This window comes from Gadus macrocephalus, chromosome 23 (genome assembly GCF_031168955.1).
Source record: "Gadus macrocephalus chromosome 23, ASM3116895v1".
Classification (NCBI taxonomy): Eukaryota; Metazoa; Chordata; class Actinopteri; order Gadiformes; family Gadidae; genus Gadus; species Gadus macrocephalus.
In genome coordinates this window covers 9,613,371-9,627,708 of record NC_082404.1, presented here as the reverse complement: position 1 = coordinate 9,627,708, position 14,338 = coordinate 9,613,371, and the positions used below count along the sequence as shown (strand labels likewise).

Here is a 14,338-nt window from a genome sequence, read left to right as displayed (position 1 = left end):
GTTTATACTTTTGGTATTCATTTAATAATTATTTGTCCTCATTTATGGAAAACCAACCAATTAAGTTACATACATGTTTCATCTTTTCATATATTTCTTTCTATTTTTGGTTACAATGATATTCAAATAAAATTGTGAGAGAGAGAGAGGTGAGAGAAATATTACCAACGGATCTGTCGTCTGAATGGGCCAGGGCAAGGCTTTCCACAAACACTACCAGAACCTCGAAGACAAACTGATCCACCAAGGCATTCTCCTCCCTGAATAGACAGAGATTACTTACTTGGTTGTCGTCATCGAAAAGGAAACAAGGCGCAACTCCGCCCTTTCATTTTCCGAGGACTGATGGATCGAAGATTACTGGTAGACAACTAATTAAACAAAGCATGCCCTCTCTAGACTGAAGGTGAAAGGGCTTAGCGGTCCCAATTACAATTAGGGCATTTAGCAGACGCTTTTATCCAAAGCGAATTAAATCGGTTAATACACACATTGACACACCGACGGCAGAGTCAACCATGCAAGGCGACAGCCAGCTCGTCAGGAGCAGTTAGGGTTTAGTGTCTTGCTCAGGGACACATCAACACTCAGCTAAGAGGAGCTGGGGATCGAACTAGCAACCTTTCGGTTACAAGACAACTGCTCTACCTCCTGAGCTAAGCCGACGCTTTGGCACCCCAAGTATGGCCGGGACAACCTTATTGGCCTCGCCGAACATATGTTCGGCGAGGCCAATAAGCTTCTCCCGGCCAAACTTGAGGTGCCAAAGCGTGAGGTAGAGGGTTCAGGTGCCCTGACCTGAACTGTCTGTAGATGCTGTTGAAGGCCATGGCCGCCCCCAGCCTCTTGAAGCTGTTGGGGTGCAGGGCCAGGCTGTAGATGCGCTTGAACAGAGACTTGATGTTGGCAGGGCTCCTCTCCTGCTGCGCGGGCGTGGTCTGCTTCACGGACCACTTGACAAACTCCTGCACACAGCGGCCGCAGAAGTCCCGCAGCGTGCTGTCCAGGGGGTCGACCAGGCCATCCTGCAGGGTCGGGGGTCAAAGGTCACCTAGAGACGCTCAAACAGCAACAGCGGAACTATCTCCCAAGGAATACTTCTGTCAAATATATAGTATTTACAATACATCATTTTGAAAGTATCAAATATGTTTTAAAGATAAGAACACAATGTAATTATGCGATATACCAGTGGTTAACTTCTTTGAATGATTTTATAAAAAGAATAAGGTAAAGTTCTGATCCGACCCTACGTGTACGTTTATGACGTATCATGGGTGCATTGAGACGGAGGCGTCCCGTTACCAGAATGGCCTCTAGAACCGCAACGGTGTCCTGGCTCTCAAACTTCTTGTTGTTGGTGAACCAGTGAATCAGCTGCATCACCAGGGGCTCAAACAGCTGCCTCGTTACCTGGCAACCAGAACACACACACACACATCACACCTGTCATAGATTAACATGCAACTTTATCCTAACTAGTGTAAATAATATATTAAACTACATAAATCGTTTATCCAATAACACCATCCAGCTCTCCAAAGTACTATACAGTATATTAATCCATCTAGAGCTCTAAAGTATAGTACATCTCGCATCTTATTCCATCTAGAGCTCCCAAGTACTGTTCATCAAGTATCTTGTTACATCCAAAGCTCTTAAGAACTGTACATCTAGTAGTTGAATCTATCTAGAATCTTACTCTATCTAGAGCTCTAAAGTATTGTACATCTAGTATCTTGTTCCATCCAAAGCTCTTAAGTACTGTACATCTAGTATCTTAAGTCATGCAGAGCTCTTATGTATTGTAAATCTACTATCCTAATCCTAGACGTTTGTCGTACCAGTTGACAAGGAACCGCAGAGGAACAAAGACATGAAGAAGGTGGATCCACTTCATATTGCCAGCAGTTCATATAGAGAACCAACAGCCAGCCACACTAATCGTCCATATATTTCTACTCGGTTTCGGTCCAGGGACACACCACCGACCTGGTCCACGTCGCAGGCCAGGCGCAGCAGCACGGGGAACAGCTTCTTGTGGAGGTTGTACATGGGCGGCAGGCTGCGGGGATCGTCCACCATCTGGGCGCTCTTCCCGACCATGTAGACCGCCAGGCTGTGCAGCAGCTCCCCCGCGGCCACCTGCAAGGAGCAACAGAGCCCCGAGGGCCACGGGCCGGCACCAGGGGACGCATGCTTTACAAAACCTCTTCCTGTGTACGACTGGGTGGACCACCTCCAGCTCCTTTAAGTGAGAGGAATTCTCGGCGAGACACATTATTGTGGTCGACTGTGATTGACACTTTTTTACATTGAGGAGATTCGGAGTTCTGATTCTCTCCAATCAGAGCCTCCCTAGCCTGATTGGTTCACCTTCTTATCGCAATGCACTCACACAGCATTATCACGGCTCCCCCACAGGTGCGTGCATGCAGCACTTTTCAGTGACAATGAAACGGGCAGGGAGGGAGCAGAGTGGGAGGGTGAATTGTTCGGGGTTCATTTTCAAAATCAGGCTCTCTTCTGCTTCTTATTTAAATCTCTTCTCTTTGGACTTCTCAAATCGTATCTAGACTAGCGCAGCTTTAAAACTCACAACACCTGCTGTGTAATAAAAGAGCTCAGGCCATTACAATTTGAAGCAAATAATAAGAATTCCCCAGTTGCAATCATTTCGGTCTTCCTTTGGGCCAGGTTCCCCCTTCTGAGGCTCAATGTATTTAATCCACGTGGTGGCCAGGTCACGTACTTTGGTTTGTCTGTCGCTGGTGGACAGCGCCAGTTCACTGATGCGGGGCAGGAAGGGGTCCAGGTAGATGACTGGCTTCATGTCCGAGAAGGGCACGGCGAAGCTCAGCCTCTTCTCCGTATCCCAGGCAACAAACTTCTTCATCGTCTCCTCCGTCGACACCACTGCATGACAGGGTTAAGGGAGAGCCACCGTTATCAGAGTTTTGGGAGGACTGGGGTCCTGCTTCTCATGTCACCAGTGTACGTCTCACGTGGAGAGCTTAACTCAGACGGTACAGCTTGGTTGAGACACCCGCTGTTGAGAATGTGCTTTCTGCTAGCTTTAAGTGGACGTTTAATTCCACAACAGCAGCTCCTTACCTGTCACCAGATTCCTGTTCATCTGTCCTCCCAGGTGCCCTAGCAACCGCACGACCCTGAGCTTCACCATGACAACGGGAGCATCTTCCTGTGAAATCATTGAAGATGCAACAAAAATAAATCATGGCATTTTTTTACTTTGTCCACCTTGAACTATTGAAGGTTTTATGTTGCATGACCCTATTTATCCCAACCATTGAAGACTTCCAGGGTCATTAATACAGAAGTACTGGCGAGTAATAAGTTAACCCTTGGCATGCCACTACCATGACCAGGTGTTTGGACTGCTTCAGCAGCCTCCTCATCACTCGGCCGTATCCCTTCTCACTTTTAGACGACACCGATGATGACATCTCCCAGCCGCTGTCGTCCTTCTCTGAAACCAACACACAAACAACACAACATCTAATAATGACTCAACTCAAATGCAGCTTAGAGTCTAGTGGCTAATCACAATTTCTGGCATCCAAACCCTAAATATTTCACGCTCCAACTAATGAAAATCCTGACAATTGAGAGAAAGGGGCAAATATAATACCATCTCTGTATGAACATTGGGTTTAGTTTAGTGGGTGCAGTGGATTGCGGTATGTTCTAGACATACAAGTACCCAACCAATCACCGAACAACCAATTTTGTATTTAATCAAAGTAAGGAAATTAAAGCCAGATAGCAGATTAAATTAACATCTAATCCGATCGTATCGTTAACTGCTTTACGTGCTTGCATATAAATCTGGACTAGATTAGGCTAATTTAGCCTGATCACAGTCAAAATAGTTCTATATTCATATCCAGGGTAATGGTGCTGAAGCGTATGAAGAGTGAACCGTTGGTGGAGGTGGACTTGAGGTATCCGTCCAGCAGGGGCAGTGTGTTCTGGTAGCAGGGCTGCATGACCTCCATGGGGATGAAGGAGGACCAGGCCTCCAGAGCGTCCAGTGCCGCGTTGGCCAGGGGCACGTGGCTCAGGCCCAGCTTCAGGGCCGCCTGGGGACACACACACAGACACAGACACAGAAACACAATTAATATCATTATTCACTGTGAATAATCAAAATCAGAGTGCAAATGGAATGAAACTATGCAAACATCCCAATATATTTGATAGCAATCCTGAATTATACTAACAAACCTCAAAAGAAAGGTATTGTGAAAAAAAGAAAAAAAAAGGGGTACAATTTCCGACACTTATTTATTTAATCTTGACTCCTTAACTTCTTACCTGGGTTCTCTCCGCATGGCCACTAGCATTCACTCTGCATGCAAGTGCTCTACAAACCTCATGGCTACTCAGGCAACAAGTGACCCCTGACCCTAGCGGTCTCCAGGGGCAGCGAGCTGTACAGAGATGCCCACCTCCAGTGCTGGGCAGTAGGCCTTGATGTCCAGAGCCACCATGCTGTGGTGCAGGGAGAGGGCGAAGGTCAGACAGGACGCCAGCAGCTCATCTTTGTACTGCTTCATTCGGAGACACACCTGCAGGGAGGACACAATGGAGGTGAGACCGCTCTGCTTCCCTCTACACACAGCTCACACCGCTTTGAGGCGTGTGTAGAGGGGGGGGGGGGGGAAGAAGAGCCGACCTCTTTGCCGAACTTTGCAAGCAGGGCAAAGCAGTTGGTCTTCACCGGCTCCACGGATGACGCTGTTGAGGTGCCGACTCCCTAGAAGAGAAGAGGTGATATTTGAGTATCCCACTGCTAGTAACTAGTTACCAACTGCGTTTTTGTGCTGCGATTTTAGTCGATCCTAGAGCAAGTATAGAACAATATTCGATACGATGATGATGATACTGATAAAAAGTCATTACATGTATTCGATTATTCGCATATTATTACCATATTTGAGGGAAACAAAAATCGGGCCCCTCGATGGTATTATTTGTGAACTATGTAGTTAAATGCCGCAATAACGTGCATTACGGAAAAAATAATCAATCGGTAAGAAAGAAAACCATAAACGCTAAAAATTCAATTTGTAACCTAAATCACAAAATGACCAAGCACACTGATCTGTCGTCAACGCACCAGAGCTGAGGGGCCCCCGAGGTAGAGCCACACCACAGTAGCAGAGGGGGGGAACAGATACCTGGTAGTACTGGATCCTCTGGGACATCTTCATGGAGACGGCCAGCAGCCTGTAGAAGCCGCTGACCAGGGGGTTTCTGATGGAGTGGAGGATGAGCTGGTGGCTCAGCGGGTACACCCAGGGCTCAAAGTACTCTGCATGGGTGCTCAGCAGCAGCGCACTGACAATTAACACACACACACACACACACACACACACACACACACACACACACACACACACACACACACACACACACACACACACACACACACACACACACACACACACACACACACACACACACACACACACACACTTCAACATGTGTTCACCAAAATGTGTTCACCAAAATGTGTTCACCAAATGCGCAACGTTTTGTATTCAGCCGACTGGACGGTGATAAAGATGCTCAATTTAAACCCAAGTGTGCTATGCAGGTTTGAAATACCATACTTAATAGCGTACTAATCTCCAACATTTCTTGCTGTTATTATTGGGGTGGGACAACATATCCATAGCAGAATGCATGCATGCAAACAAGCTTATTGATAACCACCATTGCTTGTTACGCGAGGATATGAACTGCTGTCATTCATACAAGTGTTGGATGGAGTCACCTGCAGAAGTCCACCAGGTTGATGAAGGCGGTGAAGTCCTTGACCTTGTTGGGCATGAGATGGGCGGTGGGGTCGGAGGACTCCAGCACCACGGTGTTGACGTCGTCCGGGCCCTGAGGGATGGAGGGAACGGGAACATAGATATATACAACCAACTAACACCCTGGTATGGAACCACACGGCGTTAGTTAGTGAGGCCCCCACCGTTTTTTTCTTCTGAAAGGGCCTGCCAGTATGATCAAACAAAAAAGAATTTCAGAACTAGTAACTATGACTAAATATAAAATTGCATGTTTTGAGATACAAAGCTTTTTGCATAAAATGGAAATGTAATACTGCCGATAGCATGATGATGACGTTGGTCATCTTGCATATAATTATACTAATTTTGAATCTAATGTGCCCGAACAAATCCATTATCGAAAACGCACGATACAAAAGGAAAGTCAATTCTGACACTCTCTCGCCATGGGATTTCCCATTCCAGGAGTGATGGTTGCATTTAAAACGTGGACAGATATATCGCCATTTGGGGCTAACCTCCTCTCCTGTGGTGACTTTCTGGACAGACAGGTCCAGCTTCTCCACTATGCGCAGAATAGCCTTGATGACCTCGTCATACAGCAGACGGCTCAGGGAGATCAGAGCACTGTTCTGGCATTCAAACGCTCCGTCCAGGAATCCTGAGTCCTGGGAGAAGAGCACTCAGTTTGCAATGACTCGTTGGGATTCGTTTTAACAAAAACATCGATTATGACCTGATTTTGGCCTGCATGCATACAGTTCAAGATCATCTCGTCTCTCCAACCTCTGGCTGACGTGTTACAGATTAACTGCCAGCCATTGGTATGGGAAATAAAATAATCATTGAAGCCCGGATAAACCCATCCGCCAAGCATCACTCAGTGAGCATGCAAAGAGAGTACCTTTAGACGGTCACAGTCCAGCAGGCTCCGATACAGGTCCAGGTAGTCCAGGCTGGAGGGGACTTTCCACTTGCCTGTGCGCATCTGGTCATTCCCCGGGTTCTTGTCCTGAGAGGGAAGAGGGACGGTGACTGGATTGTGCACCACAGTCTGCCTTTCCTCGTTTACAATACAAATGCTCTAAGAGCAGCGCTGCCGAGATCGTTGACAATCAAGTTTGGTTAAGGTGTTCATAGGATAAATAAACGTTGATATTGGTGTCTGATAAATGAACTTGAAGATAAATGATCTGACCTCTGTAAGCACGATGGGTTTGGAGCAGACACGGATCAAGCCCTGATGCACTGAAACACATCAGAGTATCTGGTTTGTAGGCATGACGTCAGGCCGCACAGTAGAGAAGCACAACCATACTGGCTATTCAACATGTTTCTGTGACCCACACAATGAATTGAACAAATTTCAAGTACGTCATCGTTACTATCATGAAGTACTGCATATCTAGATCCTTTTAATAAAACCAATATATATCTAGAACTTCAACTCACCGACTGAACTGATAAAACTCCACAGTACAGGCCCTTTGGAAGCCATGGCAACGAGCACCTTGAGGATGGCGCGGCCACAGGCGCTCTGCATCCGCTCGCTGTACTGGGGGTAGCTGTCGATCTGCACCACCAGGAGGCGCTCTAGCAGTGGCGTGTACACCTCGGGGATCTGAAGCCATCAACAACTCCCTTCATTATCATATACAGCCATATACACATCCATAACAAAGGACGTTCTATTAACCAGACCCAGAGCATAGTCAGAACAAAGATGCCATCATTGTTGGTACAACTCCTCACTAACCCAGAGGTGCAGCATAGTGTTCTGATGGCCTAAGCGTTACCTTGTCCAGGTGGATGAGCACGCAGGCGATGGAGTCCAGGAAGCTGGGCAGCTGGTAGAAGCTCTCCTCCTCCCCGTCAGACTCGGTCAGGTACATCTGCTTGCAGCGCTGGATCAGCTCTGTGTACATCAGGTCCACGTCTTGGGGACACACCTTTTTGCACGGCTACGGAGGGAGAGGAAATTGCTTGTATTGCTGCTGCCATTTTCACGCTATTCACCCAAAAGGCGATTTGCAAACAATGGATGTGCAAACCGACCGTTCATCTATGTTGTCTAGGACTTTAGACTGTTTTCCTACAATGACAACTGATAAATAACAAAAAACTTGCCTTAAATTCAGGTGGTGGGGGAAGAAAAATCGATTTGTTTTAGATTCACGTTTACCAATCGATTCTCAATTTAAAAAAAAATATTTGTTTTTATTAGAAAAACTACAATCTTGTACTTGCTTTACTCTGTTTTCATGCCAGAATTTTCCAAACCCCCTTTCTTTAGGCAAAGCGGTCTGTAGCAGATTGACAGGCAACCATGTACTGAATTGTTTGTGTGTATTATATTTGAAACGGGATCATTTTGTAGTATTAATAATAATTTAATAAATAAGATAATCATACAGCTGCAAAGAACCCATATCCACGTATGGCGATGGAGAGCTCTCTGTGGGTGGAGTCCATCGTCTTAATTATGGAGCAGAACTTTTGCATGAAGAATTTCAACGTGCTTTTGTGCTCCTCGATATTCTCCGCAACCAGGAAGGCAACCTGAGAACCAAAACAACAACAACAACAACAACAGCACAGTTGTGAAACCATATAATGCACTGGGGTAGATAACCTAGCATTCAGTTATATCAATAGTTCAACAGTTAAGACAGGAGAGAGCGGGGGCCAGTGAGAGAGAGAGACAGCTTCATCCTTAAAATCGGTCACCTGTTTAAGAAAGGCCTCGAGTGCGTAGTAGCTCGTCTTTTTCATCTCCCCGTTGATGTGGCCACAGAGTTTGGACATGACCTCAAACAGGGCCTTGTAGTGGTCCATCAAACAGCTGCCAAACTGGGCCGCGTGCTTCCCCAACAACTTCAGGCCAGCTGTCAGAGAGACACACACAGACAGAGAGAGAGACAGAGAGAGAGACAGACAGAGTTAAAAGAGGGCCTTTGGTTAACCTCTGTCTGGGCAGAGAGAGGAGGAGGGGGCTAGAAGACGGTGACAACACTGCAGTAGCTCGACCCGGGTAAAGGAGAGCGTCCTAGAGAGTGCAACATGCGACAAGCATACGTCCTCACCTTCCTTACAATGGTGTTTGGGACATTCAAGCCAGAAGAACCCTAGAGGTAGAGCTTACCAAAGGTGACAGCGTAGCGACTCATCTCCATCTACGGGTAACAAATGAGATATTACACAATGTTCTGGAGGCAAGACCTTGTTGTACTATACTACTTGTTGTTGAGTTGAGATATTATCCACCATCTAATCCCAAGCTGTCATTTAAAAAAAGACTTCTCACCTGTGGGCTGATTGTTTTCAAGGCATACTGGAAAATGTCTCTGGATGTGACTGGGTCTGAGTGTAACATCAAAGACAAATAGGTTAAATTGAAAGATGATGATTTTGTTGATTTTAATATTCCATCAACGCAGGCCATCAAACAGCATCACGACACGTTCACAGGCTGATAATAAAAACAAGGCTGACTGAGATTCTTTACTTCCAGGGTATTAGTACATCACATGAACATCGATGAGGAGGGATATTGATTTGTGTAAAATGGGACATAACCAAGTTTCTCCCACCTTCTTCAATGGTCTTTGGGAAGTTGACCAACAGAGCGGTGATGCCTCTCAGACAGCCTGCCACGACAAACAGCTTGGGCTCTTTTGTGGAAGATGTAATCTGAAATGAAACAAGGATGAGAAATCCTGCAGACAAATATATCAAGAACAAGGGGAGGGAAAAGGCTCTCTTGACACTAGTGTCCATAATGTCTACTTCGTTACACAGGATTAATTCTGAAATGAATAATGTTTGTTCTAAAAGATGGCCAATTATGGATAAATTAAATAATCACAATATTATTTGGTTTCTGCATATTAAACTAGATAAATCCCAAGATTGACAGTGATTCAGTAGTTTCACAAATCAGATGGTAGACTAGCTCAAATTCCTTTCCACTAACCATGTTGCTGTTGGAGGTTATCTGTAAGCACTATCAGCTAACAGTACACACTAAGTCGGCTTCATACTTTCCCCCATGGGTAGGCAAGCTTAAACCTCTTAGAATGGCTTCTGTAGAAATAAAGTTATTTAAAACCCATCTGAAAGGCTCTGTAACTGACCAGGAAAGAAGGCGTAACTCTGCCCCTTTCCAGTTTTTGTTTTCGGCCCAGGCTCTGTGCCAGTGCCACTAGGTAAATGTTTGAAGGTGTGCAGCAGGTCTTGTGTGCTCTGGTCTGACGGCATCTCCAGAGCGTACCTGTTCCTTCAACTCGCCGAGAAAGGCCTTGTAGAGTTTCTCAGAGTTGGACACCATCTCGCTTGGGTGGACCTCCCCGAGGGCTCCCAGCAACTCATAGATTTTACCAAGGACTGCAGCAACCGTTATAGGGAGCAGAGGGGTTTTCAAGCAGTTCAGCACCTTACCCCTTTCATTTCAAGCTATGATTATTGTTGACATAATATTTTTCAAGAAAGAATGTCTGATTCAAAATAAAGAGGGCAAACTCACCAGAATCTTGGATTTTGGATTTCTGACAGAGCTCACTGTAGAATCTGTTGAATATTTCACAGACTCGCAAGTCAGATGCCACACTGGAAGACTTGGTCAGATAAAGAACCTAAAAAGTAACACAGATGTGTCATAAACCATGTGCATAATATGAAGCCAAATGACATAGATCATAAAAAATAATCCAGAGCGTGCGTGCGTGCGTGCGCATATACGATGACTTAATACAAGGGCTATTACCTGCTTCTTTTGGAGGTGGATGGGTACCATTTATTAAAACATTTCCAAGAAATCTACAATGCTTGACCTCACATAGATAACCAAAAAATCCCTTCCGTTCTAATCAGCACTTGCAGTTTCACAACATTGACTAAGTCGGTTTACATATTCTGGTGGGAAGGATGTTGATGGAGACACTAACCTTTAGGAGCAGCTCCATAGTTTGAGTCCTGCATTTTGCTCCTTTTTCCTTTGTATATACAACCATGCAAATGTCCTGGAGGGCAAAAGTAAGAGCAAGCCAAATCAACTCTTCATGTTGAGATTTTCATTAGTGTGATATTATCCAAGAATAATCGTCTACAGTTCATCGCTGGCCAGCTTATCGCTTCTCTAGATACTTTATGGTACTTTAAATCTCTCCTTCTGCTATTGTTTAGATGTGCTACACATTTGCACGAAGACAAATGGGTTGTCCCTTTCAACAAAATGGTGACTTCACAAGTGTGGGTGATGTATAGATTATACATTGCCATTTTTCTCCAGAGTCACCAACATACCCGTATATCAACGGCGTAAGACTTCTCCCAGCTCCGGTTCCGTGATGACATTCTTTGCAGGAACTTTTCCAGGAAATTTATAATCTCAACCCTTGTTTCCCGAAGCTTCAAAATACATAATGCCTGTGTTAACAAATGCAACGCAGAAAACTATATCTGGTTTAATTTGTTTGGTTTTGGTTAGACATTTACCTCATCTATTCCAAGGGACTTTCTGAGGAAGGTGAGAAGTCCACAGTCCTTTGAGAACAGCAAGGATGTTTGCAGGGCTTTCACATAGAATGGGAAATCGTTATTCCATAATAAAAGTACAATTATAATATTAAGATGTATACGGTATTAAACCAAATACTGGTTGTGTTTCCATCTCATGAAAAAATTAGTATAATTTTAAAATTAAAATTAGTATAAGTGTACCTACAATGCTGCCCCCACCCTTTGGAATTCACTCCCCTCCCACATTAAAGTCTCTCCAACCCACTATTCTTTCAAATCTGTACTCAAAACATACCTTTTTACACTAGCCTTCCCCCACCTAACTCCCACCTTATTCTTCATGTTTACCCTCTATTTTTCTTTTAATCCAAGTCTATTTTATTATATGTCTGTTACATAGTTTTGATAGGGCAATATGTAAAGCGTCTTAGAGTACCATATTAAGCGCTATATATATTTCATTTATTATTATTACAATCTCAAAAAGTTATTGCATCTGAAAGTAAACATGACACTACATTCTTTCACGACTGGTAAAAAAGGTACTGTAAGTTACCATCATACATATATGTTTAGCCAACATAGAATTTGTGTTGTACTTTACTGGTTTCTACTTGAGTAATTTAATTTTACAGAATTAAAAATTGTATTAATATATTTTGCAGAGCTTTTAACGAGTCGCTCATCACACTAAAATATTCATTTCAATATGTACGTTACGGAACTTTACCACTTGCACCTGAGCAACATTATAAACAAGGGGTAATTCGCAAATTGAACGTTGGCTACACCTTACCATAAACCAACAAACAAATAAAATGGCGATTGAAAGTGGAGCACCCGTAGCATAGTTAGACTTACCAAGTTCATTATCAGTTTGTGATAGCAAACACTCCTGTCCAAGATCACCTATAATGTCCTGGCATTTGAAAGCTGCAGACCTTAAGTCTTCGTCAGTAAGTGATTCGTGTAGTTTAACAAGTATTCCATGAATCCCACCAGAAGCGTTGGTATTAGAAGACATGACTGCAGCTCAAATATACCTGCTTAAACCACCATAAGCATAGCTAGCACACATGTCAAGTATAACTCCTCCGCTGCATCCAGCTGCATCCTGAGTCAATGCTTTTCGTCTGTTGTGTATTGGTGTGCGGAAGTTTTATCAGCCAATCAGAAGCCGCTGCACAAGTCTTTCCCAGCATGCTCTTCGACGCCCGGGTTTCTTTGCATTATTCGTGTCCCACAATTTACAAGAGTGCATTTATTTTTCTTTAGACATGCAAATATGTCAGGCGATCAACCGGAAGTGTTAAAAGTTGTCATCTTAAAAACGGCATTGTCATTGACCTCTTTCAACACTTGCAGGATTCAAGTTTTCAGTTTAATCAACGTGACCTACAACTTCTGTGTGGTTAGGCTGCTGCCCCTGCTGTTGAATGTAGCTGGTGGGCCCCTGCTGTTGAGGCTGTTGCTGGGGCACATAGCTTCAGGGCTCCTGCTGGGGCAGGTAGCTAGGTTTCTCAAGGCACATATATGTGCTCCAGCAGGTTCAAAAGCAGCTCTGTATGCTGCGTTTGAGGTTGCTGGGCGACTGCATCTTGGGTGGATGGCTACGAGGCTCTTGCCTTTGTTGCTGCTGATGCTGCTGATGCTGCTGCACTTGGGGATGCTGTCGCTTCTGTTTTTGGGGTTGCTGCTGTTCCTGAGGCCTATATTGTGCTGGCTGTTCTTAAAGCTGCTGCTGCTGCTGGGTTTCAATCCGCACCTACTGTTAGTCGTCGTCGCCGTTGTCAGTTCCGTTTGGGAAGATGTTTAGTAGACATGTTTTATTCGCTTGTTCAATTAAATGTAATTAATTAAGAGAAAACATTTGCCGCCCTAGGCAATCGCCTAGGTCGCCTATGCCTAGTAGCGCCGGCCCTGATTGGATGATTCCAAACAATTGTACAATTATTTTAAGGTGCATTATGGGTATGCAAGTAGGTATAACTCCAATAGTGCACTATATAGGGCACAAGTAGACCAATTTAAACACGGCATAAGTTTCAGTGCTGTGGAGTTTCCTACATTTTATACCTGGCCCGACATGGACAAATACTTTACGATTTGGTAAAAAAATATATGGCTCTTTGAATGTTTCCAATTAATGGATATAAAACTTAGTGAGACAGCCAAATAAACACCCATCAGGTAAACTTCTTTGGACAGTCCCACTCAAGGGAAGACACCAGGATAATGGCTATTTTCATGAAACGTTGATTTAAAGATACATCCGACTAATCTAGTTTGTCTTTATAAGCCAAGTGATCAGGATTCCTGGGAGATAAGACTAGTGGTCACCGGTCCGTTTGTGCGAACTCGGGCCAAAACGTGATGTTCCTTTTGAAGCACCTCAAACTTTGCACACTAGCGGCAAAGTTATTGAGAACATTGACACAGCTTATCTTCGAAGAAGCAACCATCTTTAGAAAGATAATGGCTTATTAGTAAAATATACTTTAGAATGTTAGTTTTGATAACATGTCCCAGTGGGAATTCCCACCATAGTTGGCACCGACCAGATTAGGTGGGTGAGATAATGATTCAGAATCATGTATTGATGCATTCCCTGGACAGTTAGACTTCAATTAATTTGACCAAATGCAGAAATGTGTAGTCATTGTATTGCGAGGCACCAATACCTTATGGGCTCAATAACATTAAGGAGTGTTCCAAAAATAATTTTACGCAGTGAGTAGTGAGCTCTGGAGACTACACACCTGGACGGCTACTCTTGACTTGCATCTGATCAGTATATTGAAAATGCATACAGGCCAAGAAACACCAATTAAAAGAAAGCTTTATTCTTTTTCTGTAGGCAGATGGTTGAACTCAACTCACCGAGGTTCGTCCACTGTTCACCCCAAGGCCATTCAAATGTCGGTGATGCAATTTGGGGAAACAGTTTAGTTATGGACGCCACCAAAAGACATGCACCACTTCATTGTCAAGAACCT

The 14,338-nt window shown here is 44.3% G+C and overlaps 1 protein-coding gene across 1 annotated transcript in view; it reads right to left on the bottom strand.

The window, feature by feature from the left end:
• prkdc (protein kinase, DNA-activated, catalytic subunit) overlaps nucleotides 1-12,499 on the bottom strand; it is a 43,365-nt gene extending 30,866 nt beyond the window's left edge. The window contains exons 1-28 of the mRNA XM_060044496.1: nucleotides 12,204-12,499; nucleotides 11,319-11,395; nucleotides 11,127-11,231; nucleotides 10,769-10,843; nucleotides 10,348-10,456; nucleotides 10,096-10,208; nucleotides 9,416-9,515; nucleotides 9,130-9,185; nucleotides 8,968-8,998; nucleotides 8,553-8,710; nucleotides 8,238-8,384; nucleotides 7,622-7,786; nucleotides 7,278-7,446; nucleotides 7,024-7,073; nucleotides 6,730-6,837; nucleotides 6,344-6,493; nucleotides 5,804-5,916; nucleotides 5,205-5,364; nucleotides 4,700-4,780; nucleotides 4,473-4,592; nucleotides 3,944-4,103; nucleotides 3,381-3,490; nucleotides 3,115-3,202; nucleotides 2,753-2,916; nucleotides 1,993-2,145; nucleotides 1,306-1,413; nucleotides 799-1,025; nucleotides 166-260 (exon numbers count right to left, since the gene is read on the bottom strand). Coding sequence (XP_059900479.1) covers nucleotides 166-260; nucleotides 799-1,025; nucleotides 1,306-1,413; nucleotides 1,993-2,145; nucleotides 2,753-2,916; nucleotides 3,115-3,202; nucleotides 3,381-3,490; nucleotides 3,944-4,103; nucleotides 4,473-4,592; nucleotides 4,700-4,780; nucleotides 5,205-5,364; nucleotides 5,804-5,916; nucleotides 6,344-6,493; nucleotides 6,730-6,837; nucleotides 7,024-7,073; nucleotides 7,278-7,446; nucleotides 7,622-7,786; nucleotides 8,238-8,384; nucleotides 8,553-8,710; nucleotides 8,968-8,998; nucleotides 9,130-9,185; nucleotides 9,416-9,515; nucleotides 10,096-10,208; nucleotides 10,348-10,456; nucleotides 10,769-10,843; nucleotides 11,127-11,231; nucleotides 11,319-11,395; nucleotides 12,204-12,366 — 3,355 coding nt within the window. The 5' untranslated portion in view covers nucleotides 12,367-12,499. The remainder of the gene's footprint in view (nucleotides 1-165; nucleotides 261-798; nucleotides 1,026-1,305; nucleotides 1,414-1,992; nucleotides 2,146-2,752; nucleotides 2,917-3,114; nucleotides 3,203-3,380; nucleotides 3,491-3,943; nucleotides 4,104-4,472; nucleotides 4,593-4,699; nucleotides 4,781-5,204; nucleotides 5,365-5,803; nucleotides 5,917-6,343; nucleotides 6,494-6,729; nucleotides 6,838-7,023; nucleotides 7,074-7,277; nucleotides 7,447-7,621; nucleotides 7,787-8,237; nucleotides 8,385-8,552; nucleotides 8,711-8,967; nucleotides 8,999-9,129; nucleotides 9,186-9,415; nucleotides 9,516-10,095; nucleotides 10,209-10,347; nucleotides 10,457-10,768; nucleotides 10,844-11,126; nucleotides 11,232-11,318; nucleotides 11,396-12,203) is intronic.
• Between the last annotated feature and the right edge of the window lie 1,839 nt (nucleotides 12,500-14,338).